General features: G+C 40.3%; 1 protein-coding gene and 1 non-coding gene across 2 annotated transcripts; one reads left to right on the top strand and one right to left on the bottom strand.

Moving 5' to 3' along the window:
• Positions 1-13,095: 13,095 nt before the first annotated feature.
• TRNAR-CCG (transfer RNA arginine (anticodon CCG)) lies at positions 13,096-13,168 on the bottom strand. The gene has a single exon. It is a non-coding gene; the product is annotated as a tRNA-Arg (tRNA).
• A 3,139-nt stretch (positions 13,169-16,307) lies between these two features.
• Positions 16,308-24,891, top strand: KPNA2 (karyopherin subunit alpha 2). The gene is made up of 11 exons (XM_063456143.1): positions 16,308-16,336; positions 18,245-18,355; positions 18,436-18,576; positions 19,825-19,913; positions 21,391-21,659; positions 22,222-22,316; positions 22,440-22,703; positions 22,855-23,088; positions 23,222-23,404; positions 23,574-23,723; positions 23,964-24,891. The coding sequence occupies exons 2-11, from the start codon at positions 18,287-18,289 to the stop codon at positions 24,054-24,056; spliced, it is 1,587 nt and encodes a 528-aa protein (XP_063312213.1). The 5' UTR covers positions 16,308-16,336; positions 18,245-18,286; the 3' UTR covers positions 24,057-24,891.
• The last annotated feature ends 295 nt before the right edge of the window (positions 24,892-25,186 follow it).

Here is a 25,186-nt window from a genome sequence, read left to right on the forward strand (position 1 = left end):
TCAACAACCTATCAACACTATAACCAACTATCAACAACCTATCATCAACACTATAACCAACTATCAACAACCTATCAACACTATAACCAGCTATCAACACTATAACCAACTATCAACACTATAACCAACTATCAACACTATAACCAACTATCAACAAACTATCAACAACCTATCAACACTATAACCAACTATCAACAACCTATCATCAACACTATAACCAACTATCAACAACCTATCAACACTATAACCAGCTATCAACACTATAATCTACTATCAACAACCTACTAACAACACTACAACTTCTATTACAGCTATCAACACTATAACCAACTATCAACACTGTAACCAACTATCAACAACCGACTATCAACATTACAACTTCTATCACAACTATCAACAATGTAACCAACTATTAACACTGTAACCAACTATTACAGCTATCATCACTATAACCAACTTTTAACAACCTATCAACACTATAACCAACTATCAACAACCTATCAACACTATAACCAACTATCAACAACCTATCAACACTATAACCAACTATCAACAACCTATCAACACTATAACCAACTATCAATACTATAACTTCTATCACAACTATCAACACTATAACAAACTATCAACACTATAACCAACTATCAACACTATAACCAACTATCAACACTATAACCAACTATCAACAAACTATCAACAACCTATCAACACTATAACCAACTATCAACAACCTATCATCAACACTATAACCAACTATCAACAACCTATCAACACTATAACCAGCTATCAACACTATAACCTACTATCAACAACCTACTAACAACACTACAACTTCTATTACAGCTATCAACACTATAACCAACTATCAACACTGTAACCAACTATCAACAACCGACTATCAACATTACAACTTCTATCACAACTATCAACAATGTAACCAACTATTAACACTGTAACCAACTATTACAGCTATCATCACTATAACCAACTTTTAACAACCTATCAACACTATAACCAACTATCAACAACCTATCAACACTATAACCAACTATCAACAACCTATCAACACTATAACCAACTATCAACAACCTATCAACACTATAACCAACTATCAACAACCTATCAACACTATAACCAACTATCAACAACCTATCAACACTATAACCAACTATCAATACTATAACTTCTATCACAACTATCAACACTATAACAAACTATCAACACTATAACCAACTATCAACACTATAACCAACTATCAACACGATAACCAACTATCAACACGATAACCTACTATAAACAACCTACTAACAACACTACAACTTCTATTACAGCTATCAACACTATAACCAACTATCAACACTATAACCAACTATCAACACTATAACCTACTATAAACAACCTACTATCAACACTACAACTTCTATCACAACTATCAACAATGTAACCAACTATTAACACTGTAACCAACTATTACAGCTATCAACACTATAACCAACTATCAACAATGTAACCAACTATTAACACTGTAACCAACTATTACAGCTATCATCACTATAACCAACTATCAACAATGTAACCAACTATTAACACTGTAACCAACTATTACAGCTATCAACACTATAACCAACTATCAACAATGTAACCAACTATTAACACTGTAACCAACTATTACAGCTATCAACACTATAACCAACTATCAACAACCTATCATCAACACTATAACCAACTATCAACAACCTATCAACACTATAACCAGCTATCAACACTATAACCTACTATCAACAACCTACTAACAACACTACAACTTCTATTACAGCTATCAACACTATAACCAACTATCAACACTGTAACCAACTATCAACAACCGACTATCAACATTACAACTTCTATCACAACTATCAACAATGTAACCAACTATTAACACTGTAACCAACTATTACAGCTATCATCACTATAACCAACTTTTAACAACCTATCAACACTATAACCAACTATCAACAACCTATCAACACTATAACCAACTATCAACAACCTATCAACACTATAACCAACTATCAACAACCTATCAACACTATAACAAACTATCAACAACCTATCAACACTATAACAAACTATCAACACTGTAACCTACTATCAACACTATAACAAACTATCAATAAACTATCAACAACCTATCAACACTATAACCAACTATCAACAACCTATCAACACTATAACCAACTATCAACAACCTATCAACACTATAACCAACTATCAACAACCTATCAACACTATAACCAACTATCAACAACCTATCATCAACACTATAACCAACTATCAACAACCTATCATCAACACTATAACCTACTATCAACAACCTATCAACACTATAACCAACTATCAACAACCTATCAACACTATAACCAACTATCAACAACCTATCAACAACCTATCATCAACACTATAACCTACTATCAACCTATCAACACTATAACCTACTATCAACAACCTACTATCAACGCTATAACCAACTATCAACAACCTATCAACACTATAACCAACTATCAACAACCTATCAACACTAAAGCCAACTATCAACAACCTATCAACACTATAACCAACTATCAACAACCTATCATCAACACTATAACCAACTATCAACAAACTATCATCAACACTATAACCAACTATCAACAACCTATCATCAACACTATAACCAACTATCAACAACCTATCATCAACACTATAACCAACTATCAACAACCTATCATCAACACTATAACCAACTATCAACAACCTATCAACACTATAACCAACTATCAACAACCTATCAACACTATAACAAACTATCAACAACCTATCAACACTATAACAAACTATCAACACTGTAACCTACTATCAACAACCTATCAACACTATAACCAACTATCAACAACCTATCAACACTATAACCAACTATCAACAACCTATCAACACTATAACCAACTATCAACAACCTATCATCAACACTATAACCAACTATCAACAACCTATCAACACTATAACCAACTATCAACAACCTATCAACACTATAACAAACTATCAACAACCTATCAACACTATAATAAACTATCAACACTGTAACCTACTATCAACAACCTATCAACACTATAACCAACTATCAACAACCTATCAACACTATAACCAACTATCAACAACCTATCATCAACACTATAACCAACTATCAACAACCTATCATCAACACTATAACCTACTATCAACAACCTATCAACACTATAACCAACTATCAACAACCTATCAACACTATAACCAACTATCAACAACCTATCAACACTATAACAAACTATCAACAAACTATCAACACTGTAACCTACTATCAACAACCTATCAACACTATAACCAACTATCAACAACCTATCAACACTATAACCAACTATCAACAACCTATCAACACTATAACCAACTATCAACAACCTATCATCAACACTATAACCAACTATCAACAACCTATCAACACTATAACCAACTATCAACAACCTATCAACACTGTAACAAACTATCAACAACCTATCAACACTATAACAAACTATCAACACTGTAACCTACTATCAACAACCTATCAACACTATAACCAACTATCAACAACCTATCAACACTATAACCAACTATCAACAACCTATCATCAACACTATAACCAACTATCAACAACCTATCAACACTATAACCAACTATCAACAACCTATCAACACTATAACCAACTATCAACAACCTATCAACACTATAACCAACTATCAACAACCTATCAACACTATAACCAACTATCAACAACCTATCAACACTATAACAAACTATCAACAAACTATCAACACTATAACAAACTATCAACACTGTAACCTACTATCAACACTATAACAAACTATCAATAAACTATCAACAACCTATCAACACTATAACCAACTATCAACAACCTATCAACACTATAACCAACTATCAACAACCTATCAACACTATAACCAACTATCAACAACCTATCATCAACACTATAACCAACTATCAACAACCTATCAACACTATAACCAACTATCAACAACCTATCAACACTATAACAAACTATCAACAACCTATCAACACTATAACAAACTATCAACACTGTAACCTACTATCAACAACCTATCAACACTATAACCAACTATCAACAACCTATCAACACTATAACCAACTATCAACAACCTATCATCAACACTATAACCAACTATCAACAACCTATCATCAACACTATAACCTACTATCAACAACCTATCAACATTATAACCAACTATCAACAACCTATCAACACTATAACCAACTATCAACAACCTATCAACACTATAACCAACTATCAACAACCTATCAACACTATAACAAACTATCAACAACCTATCATCAACACTATAACAAACTATCAACAACCTATCAACACTATAACAAACTATCAACAACCTATCATCAACACTATAACAAACTATCAACACTGTAACCTACTATCAACACTATAACAAACTATCAATAAACTATCAACAACCTATCAACACTATAACCAACTATCAACAACCTATCAACACTATAACCAACTATCAACAACCTATCAACACTATAACCAACTATCAACAACCTATCAACACTATAACCAACTATCAACAACCTATCATCAACACTATAACCAACTATCAACAACCTATCAACACTATAACCTACTATCAACAACCTATCAACACTATAACCAACTATCAACAACCTATCAACACTATAACAAACTATCAACAACCTATCAACACTATAACAAACTATCAACAACCTATCAACACTATAACAAACTATCAACACTGTAACCTACTATCAACACTATAACAAACTATCAATAAACTATCAACAACCTATCAACACTATAACCAACTATCAACAACCTATCAACACTATAACCAACTATCAACAACCTATCAACACTATAACCAACTATCAACAACCTATCAACACTATAACAAACTATCAACAAACTATCAACACTATAACAAACTATCAACACTATAACCTACTATCAACAACCTATCAACACTATAACCAACTATCAACAACCTATCAACACTATAACCAACTATCAACAACCTATCAACACTATAACCAACTATCAACAACCTATCATCAACACTATAACCAACTATCAACAACCTATCAACACTATAACCTACTATAAACAACCTACTAACAACACTACAACTTCTATTACAGCTATCAACACTATAACCAACTATCAACACTGTAACCAACTATCAACAACCTACTATCAACATTACAACTTCTATCACAACTATCAACACTGTAACCAACTATTACAGCTATCATCACTATAACAAACTATCAACAAGCTATCAACGCTATAACCAACTATCAACAACCTACTATCAACATTACAACTTCTATCACAACTATCAACACTGTAACCAACTATTACAGCTATCATCACTATAACAAACTATCAACAAGCTATCAACACTATAACCAACTATCAACAACCTATCAACACTATAACCAACTATCAACAAACTATCAACACTATAACAAGCTATCAACACTATAACCAACTATCAACAACCTATCAACACTATAACCAACTATCAACAAACTATCAACACTATAACAAACTATCAACACTATAACCTACTATCAACAACCTATCAACACTATAACCAACTATCAACAACCTATCAACACTATAACCAACTATCAACAACCTATCATCAACACTATAACCAACTATCAACAACCTATCAACACTATAACCTACTATCAACAACCTATCAACACTATAACCAACTATCAACAACCTATCATCAACACTATAACCAACTATCAACAACCTATCATCAACACTATAACCAACTATCAACAACCTATCAACACTATAACCAACTATCAACAACCTATCATCAACACTATAACAAACTATCAACAAGCTATCAACACTATAACCAACTATCAACAACCTATCAACACTATAACCAACTATCAACAAACTATCAACACTATAACAAGCTATCAACACTATAACCAACTATCAACAACCTATCAACACTATAACCAACTATCAACAAACTATCAACACTATAACAAACTATCAACACTATAACCTACTATCAACAACCTATCAACACTATAACCAACTATCAACAACCTATCATCAACACTATAACCAACTATCAACAACCTATCAACACTATAACCTACTATCAACAACCTATCAACACTATAACCAACTATCAACAACCTATCAACACTATAACCAACTATCAACAACCTATCAACACTATAACCTACTATCAACAACCTATCAACACTATAACCTACTATCAACAACCTATCAACACTATAACCTACTATCAACAACCTACTATCAACACTATAACCAACTATCAACAACCTATCATCAACACTATAACCAACTATCAACAACCTATCATCAACACTATAACCAACTATCAACAACCTATCATCAACACTGTAACCAACTATTACAGCTATCATCACTATAACAAACTATCAACAAGCTATCAACACTATAACCAACTATCAACAACCTATCAACACTATAACCAACTATCAACAAACTATCAACACTATAACAAGCTATCAACACTATAACCAACTATCAACAACCTATCAACACTATAACCAACTATCAACAAACTATCAACACTATAACAAACTATCAACACTATAACCTACTATCAACAACCTATCAACACTATAACCAACTATCAACAACCTATCAACACTATAACCAACTATCAACAACCTATCATCAACACTATAACCAACTATCAACAACCTATCAACACTATAACCTACTATCAACAACCTATCAACACTATAACCAACTATCAACAACCTATCATCAACACTATAACCAACTATCAACAACCTATCATCAACACTATAACCAACTATCAACAACCTATCAACACTATAACCAACTATCAACAACCTATCATCAACACTATAACAAACTATCAACAAGCTATCAACACTATAACCAACTATCAACAACCTATCAACACTATAACCAACTATCAACAAACTATCAACACTATAACAAGCTATCAACACTATAACCAACTATCAACAACCTATCAACACTATAACCAACTATCAACAAACTATCAACACTATAACAAACTATCAACACTATAACCTACTATCAACAACCTATCAACACTATAACCAACTATCAACAACCTATCATCAACACTATAACCAACTATCAACAACCTATCAACACTATAACCTACTATCAACAACCTATCAACACTATAACCAACTATCAACAACCTATCAACACTATAACCAACTATCAACAACCTATCAACACTATAACCTACTATCAACAACCTATCAACACTATAACCTACTATCAACAACCTATCAACACTATAACCTACTATCAACAACCTACTATCAACACTATAACCAACTATCAACAACCTATCATCAACACTATAACCAACTATCAACAACCTATCATCAACACTATAACCAACTATCAACAACCTATCATCAACACTATAACCAACTATCATCAACACTATAACCAGCTATCATCAACACTATAACCAACTATCAACAACCTATCATCAACACTATAACCAACTATCATCAACACTATAACCAACTATCAACAACCTATCATCAACACTATAACCAACTATCAACAACCTATCAACACTATAACCAACTATCAACAACCTATCAACACTATAACCAACTATCAACAACCTATCAACACTATAACCAACTATCAACAACCTATCATCAACACTATAACCAACTATCAACAACCTATCATCAACACTATAACCAACTATCAACAACCTATCATCAACACTATAACCTACTATCAACACTATAACCAACTATCAACAACCTATCAACACTATAACCAACTATCAACAACCTATCAACAACCTATCATCAACACTATAACCTACTATCAACCTATCAACACTATAACCTACTATCAACAACCTACTATCAACACTATAACCAACTATCAACAACCTATCAACACTATAGCCAACTATCAACAACCTATCAACACTATAACCAACTATCAACAACCTATCATCAACACTATAACCAACTATCAACAACCTATCATCAACACTATAACCAACTATCATCAACACTATAACCAGCTATCATCAACACTATAACCAACTATCAACAACCTATCATCAACACTATAACCAACTATCATCAACACTATAACCAACTATCAACAACCTATCAACACTATAACCAACTATCAACAACCTATCAACACTATAACCAACTATCAACAACCTATCAACACTATAACCAACTATCAACAACCTATCATCAACACTATAACCAACTATCAACAACCTATCATCAACACTATAACCAACTATCAACAACCTATCATCAACACTATAACCTACTATCAACACTATAACCAACTATCAACAACCTATCAACACTATAACCAACTATCAACACTATAACCAACTATCAACACTATAACCAACTATCAACAACCTATCAACACTATAACCAACTATCAACACTATAACCAACTATCAACAACCTATCAACAACCTATCATCAACACTATAACCTACTATCAACCTATCAACACTATAACCTACTATCAACAACCTACTATCAACACTATAACCAACTATCAACAACCTATCAACACTATAGCCAACTATCAACAACCTATCAACACTATAACCAACTATCAACAACCTATCAACACTATAACAAACTATCAACAACCTATCATCAACACTATAACCAACTATCAACAACCTATCAACACTATAACCTACTATAAACAACCTACTAACAACACTACAACTTCTATTACAGCTATCAACACTATAACCAACTATCAACACTGTAACCAACTATCAACAACCTACTATCAACATTACAACTTCTATCACAACTATCAACACTGTAACCAACTATTACAGCTATCATCACTATAACAAACTATCAACAAGCTATCAACACTATAACCTACTATTTAACCTTAAATTTCTTAAATGTAAAATTCCCTTTAAATACCCTGGAATTTTCACTTTAGTTAATAAGACAATCCAGATAAGACAGTAGTGAAGCTGAATTGTGATACATGGTTAGTTATATGCTATAAAAATAAAAATCCATTAATATTCTCTATTATTGATTAAAGAGACACTATAGTCACTAAACCAACTTTAGCTTAATGAAGCCGTTTTGGTGTATAGATCATGCTTCTGAAGTTTCACTGCTCAATTCCCTGCCATTTAGAGTAAAATCACTTTTGTTTCTGTTTATGCAGCCACAGTCACACCTCCCCTAGCTGTGACTGACACAGACTGAATGAAAATAAATGGTTTCACTTTCAATCAGATGTAACTTACTTTAGAAATTTTTATATCCTAGTCTGTAGATTGAACTATAATCACACACGAGTCTCATGCAAGGTCTAGCAAGATATTAACAGTGCAGGGGATACAAAATTCTAAATTAAACAGACTGTGCAATAAAGGAAGTATAAACATTAGATCTCACTTTACACAAAATGTTTAGGAAGGCTGTGCAAGTCACATGCAAGGAGGTGTAGGGCTGTATAAACATAGTGATTTAACTCCTAAATGGCAGAGAATTGGGCAGTGAGACTGCAGAGGCATGATCTATACATTAAAACCGCTTCATTAAGCTAAAGTTGTTTTAGTGACTATTGAGTGTGTCTTTAAATATAAACTTACCATGTTTAATGTAACCAGAGGCTGACGCCAGCTAAGTAAATGGCATTATTGATTTTTTAGTTTGTGCATGAAGCTCACCCATTGACCACACAATTTAACCCACGGCATGATTGTCCACATCATCATGGGGTCACTGGGTGATCCAAAAATGCTGGTTCTCCATAGTGAAGTTTCTGGGTATGATGATGTCATATGTCAGTGATGTCAAACTACTGTGATGTCATATCATTGGTATCAAACTATTATGATGTCATATATCAGTGGTGTAATTCCAATGTGATGTCGTATGTAAGTCATACTGCAGTGATGTCATATATCAGTAGTGTTTAACTTCTGTAATGTCATAAATCTGAGGTGTAATTCTCCTGTGATGTCATGTATCTGTGGTATCAAACTACTGTAATGTCACGTATAAGTGGTGTCCTCCTCCTGTGATGTCATGTATAATTGGTGTCCTCCTCCTGTGATGTTACGTATAATTGGTGTCCTCCTCCTGTGATGTTACGTATAATTGGTGTCCTCCTCCTGTGATGTTACGTATAATTGGTGTCCTCCTCCTGTGATGTCACGTATAATTGGTGTCCTCCTCCTGTGATGTCACGTATAATTGGTGTCCTCCTGTGATGTCATGTATCTGTGGTGTCAAACTACTGTGATGTCACGTATAAATGTTGCTGAATTATGATGATGTCATATATTGTCATATCAGGAGGAGCTACCCATTGTTGCTCTGCTGTGGATATGGCCAGGAACCGATAAATTTAGCAGCTTGACACAAAATCACACCTTATAGCTGGCATTTCGGGGTTTTTATTCACAAATCTATGAATTGCAGTGAAATGATGCCAAAACTGTAACAATAACCAATCAACAACAGCGAATATCGTCACCACCTCGCCACATTGTGTAATATTGTAATTTCATCACAATTCACTGTTTAGTAAATAAAACCCTAATTCTATAATATGACTAATTAGTCACCTTAAATGAATCGTTACTGGCACAGTTTGAAGTGTCTGCTACTGGTGGGATTTGCACTGAAATAGTCTCCTAGCTCTGAATATGAAGGACTAGCCAGGGCTAGTGATGGCCAGTAAGGTATTCCATTCTTTGCAAATCCTGCCATCTAGTGGCAGCAAGTGGGACTGCGCAAAATGGTCATTAACCCTTTCAGGACAGGTGTAATCACAGGAGAGTTGCAAAAGAGCTGGATCTGAAGGGGTTAATCACAGGATTGCAGCATCTGGATACTTTTTGTGGTTATAGTAACACTTCCTTGATTATAGGTAAACACAGACATCTGGAAGTTCCTAAAGTGACAGCTCTACAGCTTGGAAACAGGAATAATTCTTCCATTCTGTACAGACAGAACCTGTCACAGTTTGTTTCTGTAACCCATTCAGTCTATTACGGGCCAGAATTCTGCACGGCTATAACTGCGCTGAGTATATACCAGGGGGTAGCCAAACGTCATGTCTGTAAGAGCCTCATGTTAAAATTCAACAGAATCAAATATTTCAATTGTAATTTTTATTAATATGATTTATTAATTATACAAAAAAAACAGTTATTTATTTTTATGATTTGTTCACAATTATTAATTTTGCTATTTTGATCACTGTTTTGTTTTTTGTTTTTTGTATAATAGTGGAAAACAATACAGAAAAAAAGGAGTCATAGAAAAAGTACGTCTGTCACTAATGTTGTAGTTTGAATACTGGGGGATACGCCTGCATAGGCTGCATCGTTTTTTTTTTTATATATATTAAACAGTTTAGGCAAAACTGTCAAAGTATGATACAAAATAATATTTAATATTGTCCCCCAGTGTCCCCATGTGCCTCACTCCCCCAGCAGCCCCCCCCCCCCCATGTGGCTCATTACCTCCAGCAACTTCATCCACGTGTCTCACTCCCCCAGGACCCCCATGTCTCATTCCCTCCAGCACCTCCGTCCATGTGTCTCACTCCCCCAGCCCCCCATGTGTCTCATCTCCCCCAACTCCTCTATTCATGTGTTTCATTCCATCCAGCACCTCCATCCATGTGCTTCATTCCCCCAGCCCCCCATGTGTCTCACTCCCCCCAGCTCCTCCATTCATGTGTCTCATTCCCCCAGACCCCCATGTGTCTCACTCCCCCAGATCCCCATGTGTCTCATCCCCCCTCAGCACCACTATTCATGTGTCTCACTCCCCCAGCCTTCCCATGTGTCTCATCCCCCCAGAACCTCCATTCATGTGTCTCACTCCCCCAGCCCCCCATGTGTCTCATTTCCCCCCAGCACCTCCATCAATGTGTCTCATTCCCCCAGACCCACAATGTGTTCCATTCCCCCAGATCCCCATGTGTCTTATTCCCTCAGCCCCTCAATGTATCTCAGTCCCCATGTGTTTCATTCCCCCAGCCCCATGTATCTCATTCCCCCAGCCCCATGTATCTCATTCCCCCAGGCCCCCATGTGTTTCATTCCCCCATGTGCTCCATTTCCCCAGTCCCCCATGTGTCTCATTCCACCAGCCCTCCCCCCCCCATGTATCTCATTCCTCCAGTACCCCATGTGTTTCATTCACCCAGCTCCCCATGTGTTTCATTCCCCCATGTGCTCCATTTCCCCAGTCCCCCTATGTATCTCATTCCCACCTGTGCTCCATTTCCCCAGACCCCCATGTGTCTCATTCCCCCAGCCCCCCATGTCTTATTCCCCCAGTGCCCCCCATGTGTCTCATTCCCCCAGCCTCCCCCCATGTGTCTCATTCCCCCAGCCCCCCCATGTGTCTCATTCCCCCAGACTCCCCCCCATGTGTCTCATTCCCCCAGACTCCCCCCCATGTGTCTCATGCCCCCAGCCTCCCCCCATGTGTCTCATGCCCCCAGCCTCCCCCCATGTGTCTCATTCCCCCAGCCCCCCCCCATGTGTCTCATTCCCCCAGCCCCCCCCCATGTGGCTCATTCCCCCAGCCCCCCTATGTGTTCCGTTCCCCCAGCACCTCCATTCATGTACCTCATTCCCCACTATAATTCTAAAAGACAAAAAAAAACACTAAAACCCTTCCCATACACAATATATTTTATACTGCCTTTATAAATAATAAATAATTGCTGGGTGAGATTTCTATATTTATAAACATAATCCTGACAGTAATTATTTTGCGTTTTAGTCAGCTTCACTGTGTAAAAAGATATATATATAAACATACCATGCTCTGCTCCCAGAGTGAGAGGATTGGCGGATTTCTAATTAATTAACAATAAGGGGATCATTTCCTGGAGAATTTTAATTTTGACAAAACAGGATTTAAGTGCGACCCAGATGGGACTCGAACCCACAATCCCCAGCTCCGGAGGCTGATGCCTTATCCATTAGGCCACTGGGTCACCGCATGTCTGCCAGCCTTACAGACATTTCTTACGTGTCAAGGAGGTGGTGAGGAACCGAGAGTACCGCCCACAAGAGAGAAGCTTTGCTGAGTGGGCGTGGCTTTGTCCCCACAATGAGGCTTGAAGCGCAGCTGGAACTGAAATCACGTGACAGATTTAAATGGCATGCTCTGCATTGTGAATACTGGATTTGAGAGCATGCTGCCACCAGGAAATGGTGGTTTTAAATATTATGACACGTTTTTCACCATTTTAAATGTCTTTTTCATTTTAAATATCAGCCATGTCAGTGTCTCCCTGATTTACAAGGAAAACTATCTAGATCTTGACTCCACTATACCTCCCCTTGCATATGGCATGATGTTCACACACTGAGGGGACAGGTGGAGGTGTCTAACTGTAATATAAGGAGTTGTAACTGTTTCATCCTGGTGTGTCACCTGTGACAAACCTCAAATTCCTGATAATCTGCTCCCAAACGAATCGATCCGTCCGGGATCGAGATGTTCGGAGTAGATCAACAGGAATTGTATTTGTTTGTTGCAGGTGAAAATCATGTGTACAAGTCTAGTGTCAGTCGTATACAATGACAGACTTTGTGGTGTTGCACTGATATTGAAAAGGAAGCGTAGCATGCATCGCTAGAAAATAAACTTACAGACATGGCGGTGTCACTCGAATCTAAAATTGAAATCACACCAACAGGCAAGTTACGTTGAACTGCATTTGGTCAGATAAAAGTAGAGTCTGACACAACATGGCTGCCCAGTCAGTTAAACAAACAAGTGAAATGTGCTGGAAAAATATAAGTATAGATCATTTTATATCATTGTTTCAGAAAATAATAAACATTTTAAAAATAAGATGTGGAAATTTGATAACAGTTGTCCTTTAATGGGTACCTATCATGTTCATTCTACTTTTTCTAATTTGATTCCTCTCCTCAAACTATCTATACATTGTGCTAGCGAAATGGCTAGTCAATGTGTAGGTTATGATAATAATCATGTTTTGAGTCACTGGTGATGCCCCTCAATAGGTGGGCTCGCCCAAAAAGTAGGCAGATTCGCCCACTGAATGGGCGTTTGATCATGGTGTCAAGCATGCCAATCTCCAAGACAGTCTCCTGGCCAGCCAACTGTATAGAGGACCAGGTCCCTGAAGGACCAAATTCCCTGGTGTGCCCAAATCATGAACACCAGGGAACTAAAGCAGGACAGCAAGACATGACCCTGAAATTGGGACTGTCCTGCCAAAAGTAGGACAACTGAGAGGCATGTGGAGAAGTGGTTGCCAGCCACACAGTCATGGTGGCCAAATCTATTGAGCAGAAGGTGAGAATGTAGGAAAACGATTCATGGAAGGAAATGAAAAAACATTGACTAAAGTTTAAAAATTGATGACAGGTTCACTTTATTCAAGGTGGGCTGTTTGAGTTTGTCTCGAAGGGTTTTCAGGTGTTTGGGCTGTTAATGCAATGTGGGTGAGGAGTTGGGATTGTCTGTGAGGGAGCTGTTGTTTTAGGAAAGAGTGGAAGTATGAGAGAGGATTTTAGGGTTTTTTATGCGAAGAGATTGTTAAACCAGGGAGCAGTAAGAACGTTTTAGGGTCACTAAGAGAGAACGTGTCAGGCAGGTAACCTAGTCTAGTCGGGTTTGTTGGTGTATCTTCAGATGGATGGAGGATTTTGGGGTATCAGGAAAAGAGTTAATGGTGTCAGTGTGGAAGCTGTGCTGTGAATCATGTCCAATTTGGTCCATTGTGAGTTTTGGAAGAGCTACTTGGGATATGATGTAACTTTCATTTCTGGTGGGTCCCAGTAGGTTTGGCGGTAACCTGGATTATTTTCGGGGGGTGTATTTTGTGATTTGAGTGGGAGTTGAGGTGTCTAGAAACTTGAGGAGTGATATCTGAGAGACCTATTATGTATGGGATTAGCAATCCCATATCAGAGGGTTAGGGTGCCATTTGGATGAAACCCAGTATTTTTGTGGGTGATACAGTCTCTCGTTATCCGTCACAGGGCATTCTTTGGTATGTTTGAGATGGAATTGGTGTTTGATTACCCCATCCACTGGTAGATGTTGGGATCAGCTGGGAGTTGGGATGTTTTGGGGTGTGAGGCAGGAGTTAGGGTATTATTTTGGTTGTGTCAGTAGGATTTGGGGTCCCCAGTTCTCTCAGGATCTTTCAGGTAGGAGCGGGGGTGTGAATCATGGAATTAGGGAGAGATTTCAGGGTGCCTTAGTGGGACCCCAGGATCTTTCTGCTGGGAGTTGGGGTGTGAATTAAGGAGTTGCTGTGTGATATTGGGCTGTCTCAGTAGGATTTGGGGGATTCCAGGTCTTTCAACTGGGCGTTGTGGTGTTTCGGGTGTGAAGTAGGAGCTGCGATATAGTTTTGGGGTGTCTCTGTAAGATTTGAGGGTTCTCAGTAAGATTAGTGGGTGTCTCAGTATGATTTACGATATTTCGACAACATTTTAGGGTGTCTCGGTATAATTTGGGGGTGTCTGTTAGATTTGGTGTGTTTTGATATGGTTCTAGGGTGTCTTGGTCTGATTAGGGGTGTTTGGTGTGATTTGTGGTGTGTTAGTAAGATTTGATGTTTTTCTATATGGTTTTGGGGTGTCTTGGTAAGAGTTGGGGTGTCTCTGCCTGGGGGGGGTGTCAGAGTCTGCCGGTTTGGGGGGGGGGTTAGAGTCTGTCGGGAGAGGGGGGGTTAGGTCTGCCGGTTTGGGGGGTTAGGTCTGCCGGTTTGGGGGGGGGGGGTTAGGGTCTGTCGGGGGAGGGGGGGGTTAGGTCTGCCGGTTTGGGGGGGGGGTCAGAGTCTGTGGGGGGGTCATAGTCTGTCGGGGGAGGGGGCGTTAGGTCTGCCGGTTTGGGGGGGGGGTGTCATAGTCTGTGTGTGGGGGGGGGGGTCAGAGTCTGTCGGGGGGGGGGGGTAGGTCTGCCGGTTGGGGGAGGTGGTTATGGTGACAGGATGGGAATGCTGTCTGGCGCACGAAGCGTTAATCTTGGACCCGCCTACCGGCCTCTTTCAAATCAGCCAATGGCAGAGCTGCTTGTACTCGAACTGACCAATCAGAGCCGAGCAGAGCCGCCAATTTATACTGCGAGCCGCGAGCCGCGTCAGTCAGTCCAGGAGAGCGAGGCGGACACACAGGTACCGGGAGACGGGTGGGGGTCCCAGGGGCTACGGATACTATATGGGATGTATAGTAATGGGGGATCCTGACATGTGGCCCCTCAGTGTATGGTAATGGGGGGGATCCTGACATGTGGCCCCTCAGTGTATGGTAATGGGGGGATCCTGACATGTGGCCCCTCAGTGTATGGTAATAGGGGGGATCCTGACGTGTGGCCCTCAGTGAGCTGGGGGGGGGGGATACTGGCATGTGGCTCCTCAATATAGGATAAGGGTGGGTGGGTGGGGGGGGGATCCTGACATGTCACCCAGTATGGAGAAATCTGACGTGGCCCCTCAGTGTAGGGTAATATGGGGGGGGGGGGAGAAGGGGGGTACTGACGTGTGGCAATCAGTATATGGTAATGGGGGCGGATCCTGGTATGTGGTCCCTCTGTGTGTGTGTGGGGGGGAAATAGTGTGGCCCCTCAGTATAGGGTAATAAGGGGGGGGTTACTGGTATGTGTACCCTCAGTATAGGGTAATGGGGGGGGGGTTACTGGTATGTGGCCCCTCAGTATAGGGTAATGGGGGGGGGGTTACTGGTATGTGGCCCCTCAGTATAGGGTAATGGGGGGGGGTTACTGGTATGTGGCCCCTCAGTATAGGGTAATGGGGGGGGGGGTTACTGGTATGTGGCCCCTCAGTATAGGGTAATGGGGGGGGGGTACTGGTATGTGGCCCCTCAGTATAGGGTAATGGGGGGGTTTACTGGGATGTGGCCCCTCAGTATAGGGTAATGGGGGGGGGGGGGTTTACTGGGATGTGGCCCCTCAGTATAGGGTAATGGGGGGGTTTACTGGGATGTGGCCCCTCAGTATAGGGTAATGGGGGGGTTTACTGGGATGTGGCCCCTCAGTATAGGGTAATGGGGGGGGTTTACTGGGATGTGGCCCCTCAGTATAGGGTAATGGGGGGTTTACTGGGATGTGGCCCCTCAGTATAGGGTAATGGGGGGGGGGTTTACTGGGATGTGGCCCCTCAGTATAGGGTAATGGGGGGGGGGGTTACTGGTATGTGGCCCCTCAGTATAGGGTAATGGGGGGGGGGGTTACTGGTATGTGGCCCCTCAGTATAGGGTAATGGGGGGGGGGGGTTACTGGTATGTGGCCCCTCAGTATAGGGTAATGGGGGGGGGGTTACTGGTATGTGGCCCCTCAGTATAGGGTAATGGGGGGGGGGTTACTGGTATGTGGCCCCTCAGTATAGGGTAATGGGGGGGGGGTTACTGGTATGTGGCCCCTCAGTATAGGGTAATGGGGGGGATCCTGCCATGTGGTCCCTGGTGTAGTTGTATGGTGCACTGCAAGGTCATATATAGTTAGATGTCTTATCATTGTGGGATGGATAATGTACTGGACAGGCTGGAGTGGGACTGACTGCTCTGATACAGTTACAGCTGATACACTGGGAGTTGTGTTTGAGTAATTCTGGGGCAAATTTATAAAAGTGGTGCACTGAGCAGGGCAAATCCACTGGTTTCTGTGTTAATTCTTCCACTTGTAGAACATTGCTGCAAAATATCTCTTTATACATAACCTGGGGGGGGGGGGGGGGGGGTTTTGGGCTGTGGATATATCTAGGAGCGAACAGGGTTTCTGGATAGATCTTGCGGATGGTAGTGGTGAGGGGCAGAAGTACAAGTTGGTATAAGGAAAGTTTTGGGTGGGAGGGCAGCAGAGAACCTAGGTTCCTATAATGGGAGTAAACCTTTTTGTTCAAGGTCATTGTGTACAGAGGGCACTCTTGGTGTTTGGGTATGGGGTGGTAATGCCCAGCTGGCTTTCCAATTCTTGTCTTGGTTTTTGTAAGAATGTCTGTCTGCATTTAGCATATGAACTGTTAGATCTGAGAGTGGGAGTCTGACCAAGATGCCTTTTTGTTCAGTTGAATTGCAGGATTTCCTTGTCGTCTAAAACCTCTGTCAAGATGTCAAACAATGAGAATGCAGCCACCCTCCGACAAAGCAAGTTCAAGAACAAGGGAAAGGACACCTCAGTGAGTAGTATTCCTGCTGCTTGGCCTCTATGGTACTGGCAGAAGGATGGCAACGTTTCTGATCGTCTGTTTGCTTTCAGGAAATGAGGCGAAGGAGAATCGAAGTCAATGTGGAGTTACGGAAGGCAAAGAAGGAAGACCAACTACTGAAACGTAGGAATGTCAGCTCCTTCCCAGAAGAGCCAACTTCTCCGCTCCAGGAGAAGAACCAAAATGGACAAGTAGGTGCTCCCACTGTAGGCTGACTACTATTGTGTAATGGTATGAGCTCCGCACCTGGTAAATCCTCCAAAAATATTGTTTTATTTGTGGATTGGCATTTACACAATGTATCTGGGGAATCGAAATTATGTGCCTTTTTATAGTCCAATACCTGTCATCCACTGTGCCACATCAGCATAAACGGCTGACCATGAAGGGTTAAAGAATACTATAGGCATTAAAACCACTTTAGCTTAAAGGGAACCTATAGTTTTATAACTATGCCCACTGGCCCCAGCTCAGAAAGGGTTAAAATAAATTTAAAACATTTTTTTATTCACTTACCTAATTGCGCTTTGCCTCCTGTCATCTAATAGAGGGGCCTAAAATGTGATTTCAGAAAGTGCCTCTAGTGGCTGTCTAGTACACTGCAGGACTAGGTGGGGAAGGGAAACTGCACCTAGACCAGTTCAATGAGATGAAGTGCTCCGGGAACCTATAGTGTGTGTGTGTGTGGTTTGTGTTTTTTTTTTTGTTTTTTTTATGAAGCAATGTTTGATGTATAGATCATGGCTCTGCCATTTAAGGAGTTAAAGTGCTTTGTTTCTGCAGCCCTGACACAGCCTGCATATAAAAGATCTGATTTTTTTTTTTTTAATCAGATGTTAACTTGCTTTGTAAATAGAACTTTAATTTCACACAAGGCTCCTGCAAGGTCCAGGAGGCTATTAAAGGGACACTATAGTCATCCAGACCACTTCAGCTCAATGAAACTATGTTTACATTTGGGGTTAATCCAGCCTCTAGTGGCTCTTCCGGACAGCCACTAGAGGTGCATCTGCGACGCTGGAGGCACATTTTACATCCATCCATGAATGTGCGCGGCACTTGCTGCGCATTCAGCTCCGCTGACGGCGGTGGAGGAGAGGTCACCGGCGCCGAGGGAGCCCGACGTTGGATTAAAGTAAGCTGTTCCTTTAACAAACCAGGAGATATGTAATTGGGCAATACATGAAGCTAAAATACCTGGCTTTTACAGGAAGGCTATGAAAGTCACATGCAGGGAGGTGTCTAGGGCTGAATAAACAAAGTGATTCAACTCCTAAATGACTGAGAATGCAGGGGCATGAATTACACACCAAAACGGTCACTAAGCTAGTTTTGGTGACAATAGTGGCCCTTTAAATGTACGCTACTACATTACCTTACCAAGTAAGTCTTTGCCTATTGATTCTAAAATGTAATGTGTATTTATTTACCATTCCCAGACATCCACCCAGTGGAGTGTTGAGGAGATCGTCAGAGGAGTCAATAACCCAAGCCTGGAGATCCAGTTACAGGCTACTCAAGCTGCAAGGTAAGTAGGCCAAGCTTTTACTATAGACTGTCAGCATTGGCACCGACAATCGCCTCTGCATGAGACTGGATAAAGATAGTGTCTTCCAGAAGTCTGGAAAATTACAGTAAACGCAAATTTCAATCTACAGCTTCTGCAATGTGCTCGACAAAGGACATGCCTCGATAGCAATGTTCTTTTTAAAGGACCACTCCAAACACCATAACTGCTACAATAAACTAATGTTTATGCTTCCAGGAGTGCCCTTTTGCCCCTTAAGGACAGCACTTTCAAAGTAAAAGGCCATCATGTGTTCTTAAAGGAACACTATAGGGTCAAGAACATAAACATGTCTTCCTGGCCCAATAGTGTTAAAAACCTCATCTAGCCCCCCTTACCCTAATCATAGTAAAATCTTGCCTTTATTTCAGTCTGCTGGTGCCGGCTCTGCCTCCCTTGGCTGACCTCATCAGAAGTGGTTGTCTGAGCCAATCATAATGCTTTCCCATAGGATTGGATGAGACTATCAAGGAGGCAGATCCAGCACAAGCTGTTTGGCTCTGCCACTCTAGTGCTGTGCCATAGGTTGCTGACCCCCTGAGCTAGGGTGTTTAGGAACAGTTCAAACACACTGAAGGCACCCAGACCACTTAAATTCCATGATGTCTAGATACATTTTTAAAGAGAATACAATACTTGCAGCCTGTAGTGAATCTCCCAGACCTCCACTAGAGAAGCTCAGTTGATTCACACAGACTAACTCTGTGAAACAACACTGGGCATCCTCACCCTCTGCATGAGGATGTCAAGAATCTTGAAAATCCCCATAGGAAAGCATTGATTCAATAGTTTCCTATGTTGAAGACCTAAGGTGCCTGGCATTGGCTGCGCATTAGGTCCTCCATCTCTGACGTCGCAGGAAGAGGAGATGAATCCAGCACCAAGGGAGCTGGAATAAGATAAGTGAGGATTAACTCCTTTTATGGACAGGGTTTTTCCTTTAGTATTGCTAACCTTAGTGTACAACTTTTAATGTGGGACTGGTCCTTTTTAATTGGCACTTCAGACGCCACATCCACTGCACTGAGATGAAGTGGTTGGTTCCTGTGTAGAATTCAAATACTGGTTTTAAAAGATGTGGTATAACTCTTGTTGGATAAGTTCAGACTTCGTTCCATTGGTCTAAGCCACTTTCTGATCTGGGGAGCTCACTGCAGAAGCTGGCACACCACAATTTATGCCAGTTACTAATGTGTTCAATCAAAATTGTACATACCATATCCCATGTACCCCTGCTCAACATGCAGCGATCCCACTTAGATCGTGGGAGGGAAGTAATTGACTGAGATGACTTGGAACCAGTGCATGATTAGACCAGGAAGTGTCTGAGGTAGCAGATACTCTCAATGTGCAATTAAGTTTAACTTGTGTGAAATGTATGTGTTGTATCTGACAGGCTATAACTGACCTCCCTCACCAATCTCCCATTTTTATTTAGGAAGCTGCTTTCCCGTGAGAGAGAACCTCCCATTGATCGGATAATACAGGCTGGCCTGATTCCGAAGCTGGTTTCTTTCCTAGGACAAATTGACTGCAGTCCTATCCAGTTTGAGGCCTCGTGGGCGCTAACAAACATCGCGTCTGGAAACTCTGATCAAACCAAAGCTGTGGTAGATGGTGGGGCTATTCCAGCCTTCATTTTGTTGCTTTCGTCTCCTCATCCTCATATCAGCGAGCAGGCTGTGTGGGCTCTGGGTAACATTGCAGGTAACTATCAGACGCTGAAGGGTTTGTGCAATACTATAAAAGTAGGAGTTTAGATGTTCTAAAGAACATGTTTGGATTTCTGTAGTGTAAAAGCTAGTCACATCTAGCTCTTCATAAAATCTAAAGATGTTCTGTTGCTATGTTTCTTCAAGAACAATCATTTAGGAATATAAACCTGCGTTCCTAATGCTATAGCATCCTGGTAACAGTTTAGGTTCCAAACCTGTGACTGTAAGAGTGGGGGTGGTAAAAGGCAGTTTGAAGCTATTCTCCACACTGCCATCCCAATGGCTGAGACTAGGTTTTATGATCTAGGCCAGGGGTGCCCAAAAGATCTCAAATATGTTCTAAAACTACAGCTACCATGATGCTTTGTCATTCTAAAGGCATGCAGGCACACAAAGTTTCATGGGAGTTGTAGTTCTAAAACATCTGGAATCTCCTTTTTGGGCAGCCCTGATCTACATCAATCCAATGTTTTCCCATAAAATGCACCGCCAACAGTTCAAAACATACTGAGGGTTGTTTAATACTTTACGCCATTGTCATTCTTCCTGTTCAGGTGACGGCTCAGCCTACAGAGATCTGGTGATCAAACATGGTGCTATTGAACCCCTACTGAATTTGCTTGCTGTTCCTGACCTCTCTGCACTACCTGTAAGTAAAATCACCCATAGGCATTGCTGTAAACAATAGTGGTGTGGGTTTTATTTCTTTACGTATATTCCCCCACTTCTGAGAGTGATACATAATGGTAACTCTGCACATCTGTCTTCTCAGACTGGCTACCTAAGGAATATCACCTGGACACTGTCTAACATGTGCCGCAATAAGAATCCCGCCCCTCCAATGGAAGCCATTACACAGCTTTTGCCCACTCTAGTGCGACTGCTGCATCATGATGACCGTGAAGTCCTAGCTGACACCTGCTGGGCAGTATCTTACCTGACTGATGGCTCCAATGACCGTATAGATGTGGTGACACAAACTGGGGTGGTTCCTCGAATTGTTCATCTCTTGGGTTGTGGAGAGCTGACTATAATGGTGAGTAACTGTCTCCAACCCTTCATAATGCTGTGGTCTCTGTATTTTAGCAGGCAGTTGTCAACCCAACTATCGTTGGAATATGACTGGCTAGCTCTCTTTTGAGCCTGTATCAGACTTACTATTTGACTCTCTTCCTCTCCATCTCTAGACTCCTTGTCTGCGTACCATTGGTAACATTGTGACTGGGACAGATGAACAGACACAGGCTGTCCTTGATGCAGGTGCACTGACTGTCTTTCCAGTCCTACTCAGTCACCACAAGAACAACATTCAGAAGGAGGCGGCTTGGACTCTATCTAATATAACTGCTGGACGCCAAGAGCAGATCCAGGAAGTGCTCAATAATGGGCTATTGCCTTATCTCGTGGAAATCTTAATGAAGGTAATTCCTTATACTGATTCAGAGACCACTTAATCACATCAGAGCACTGAAAATAAAACCGACTTTTAGTATCATGTCTCCTAGATCTTTATCAATTGCTTTGTAAGTTAACTAATGCATCACTCTCCAACAGGGTGACTACAAGACCCAGAAAGAAGCGGTGTGGGCTGTCACAAACTACACAAGTGGTGGTACTATTGATCAAATAATCCACCTGGTCCAGGCTGGCGTGATTGGGCCCTTGTCGAACCTCCTGTCGGCAAAGGACAGCAAGACCGTACTCGTTGTGTTGGATGCCTTCTCAAATATATTTGCAGTAAGCTATGTCTAGATAACCTCTTATTGAAAACCAGAAGCACTGTCAACTTGCTTTCTCGTATCTGAAGAGTCATGTTAAATAAAACCTGGCTTAATTTAATTCCTTGCGTTATTGAAATTGACAGTTGTTTTTGGTTTAACCCCCACTAAACTTGCTGTGTCTGTAGGCTGCTGAGAAGCTTGGAGAGATTGAGAAGCTCTGTCTGATGGTGGAGGAGTGTGGTGGCCTTGACCGTATCGAGGCTCTTCAGGCTCACGAGAACGAACAGGTCTACAAAGTCTCTGCTGGCCTTATTGAGAAATATTTCTCTACAGAGGTACGTACAGGACAGACTTTGCTTATTTGTATACCTTCAAAACTGCTTCTCAATATATTCCTGGCTCAATCTGTGTAGAAACTCTGCTCTTGGTTACATGTCGGCAAGAAGTAATTACAATCCTCGAAACCTGTAACATCTTGTTTTATGACGTCAGTGGGTGGTTTCTGAATGGTTAGGTGATCATTGTTGCAGTAACGTGTAACTCTTGTGGTTAATTTTTTATTTATTTTTTTGTAGGAGGAAGAAGACTCTTCTATTGTCCCTGAAGCTACAGCTGATGGTTACACCTTCCCGGTCCACGAAGGAACTCACACTACCTTTAATTTCTAAGCACTGACATTTTATTTTTCTTCCTGTTTGTCTTTTTTCTATGTGGAGTAGCACTTTCTCAGACTTGAAATCTTCTCTAATCCTGTACATACTGTGAATTCTTTACATTTTTCTGTAAAGAAGTCCTTTTAGCTCACAATGGGCTCAGGTCACCTGTTTTGGAAGACCACTTTCGTTCTGTGGTAGATCTTGGGTGCTCTAACTTGTCACCACTATGGCACACAGCAATAAAAGATTAGCCACAATAGAGTACAAAAGACAACCCTTTGAAATGTTGGGCACGTATCTGGCTTTAAAAGTTGATTTCCAACTCATGGGTATTGTCTTTGATGGTGGCTGTATCTTTAATCTTACAAACCCTGGCTTCTAGTTTTTTTATTTTTTCTGAATTTATTAAATAAAGCTCTCCAGAGCACTGACATACGTAGTATCACATTACATGTGATGCCGCATGCTAGGCCTATCTGTTAACAGTTAATGCAAGCCATAGCATTTATATTCCCTACTGATGGGATCCCAGTTTACATGTAGACAGGCAGTCTATTTAAATTTTGTCAATAAAGCCTTTTCTAAAATTATCAATTTGCTTCTCTTTAATTCTTCTAAACTGTGAAATATGTGGGAATAGAGCAAATCTACAATCTTGTTGCATTCAATGGATCTTTAATATCCGTACTTGTCACTATGGGGGAATTAAAAATTGGAGGGGTTTTGTGCCTCTTGATCACACCAAAGATTTTAATGTCAATGGAGGATCTAATTTTTGATCTCAGTGTTCTAAAATGGCTAAAGTAATATTATACAGAGTATTATTTGGGTTAAAATGCTTTACTCCCACCAAACTACATGATATGATTGGGGATCATATGTAACACAATGTAAGATATTGTAATAAATACTACTTTATAACGTTGTTTTCTGTCACACCTCTCCCAGATATATTCAAATAAAATACACAGGATTTAGAATTTTTGCTGCAATTTAATGGCTTTCTCCAGCAAGATCCACAATGATGTATTCAAGCTAAATACATTTTAGACTTTTTTAAATGGTTCTGATTTCAGATCGTGTATAGCAAGGCTTCATGGGATATGTAGTCTAACACTTGACAACGTGACTGGATCTTCTAT

This window comes from Pelobates fuscus, chromosome 5 (assembly GCF_036172605.1).
Source record: "Pelobates fuscus isolate aPelFus1 chromosome 5, aPelFus1.pri, whole genome shotgun sequence".
NCBI lineage: Eukaryota > Metazoa > Chordata > Amphibia > Anura > Pelobatidae > Pelobates > Pelobates fuscus.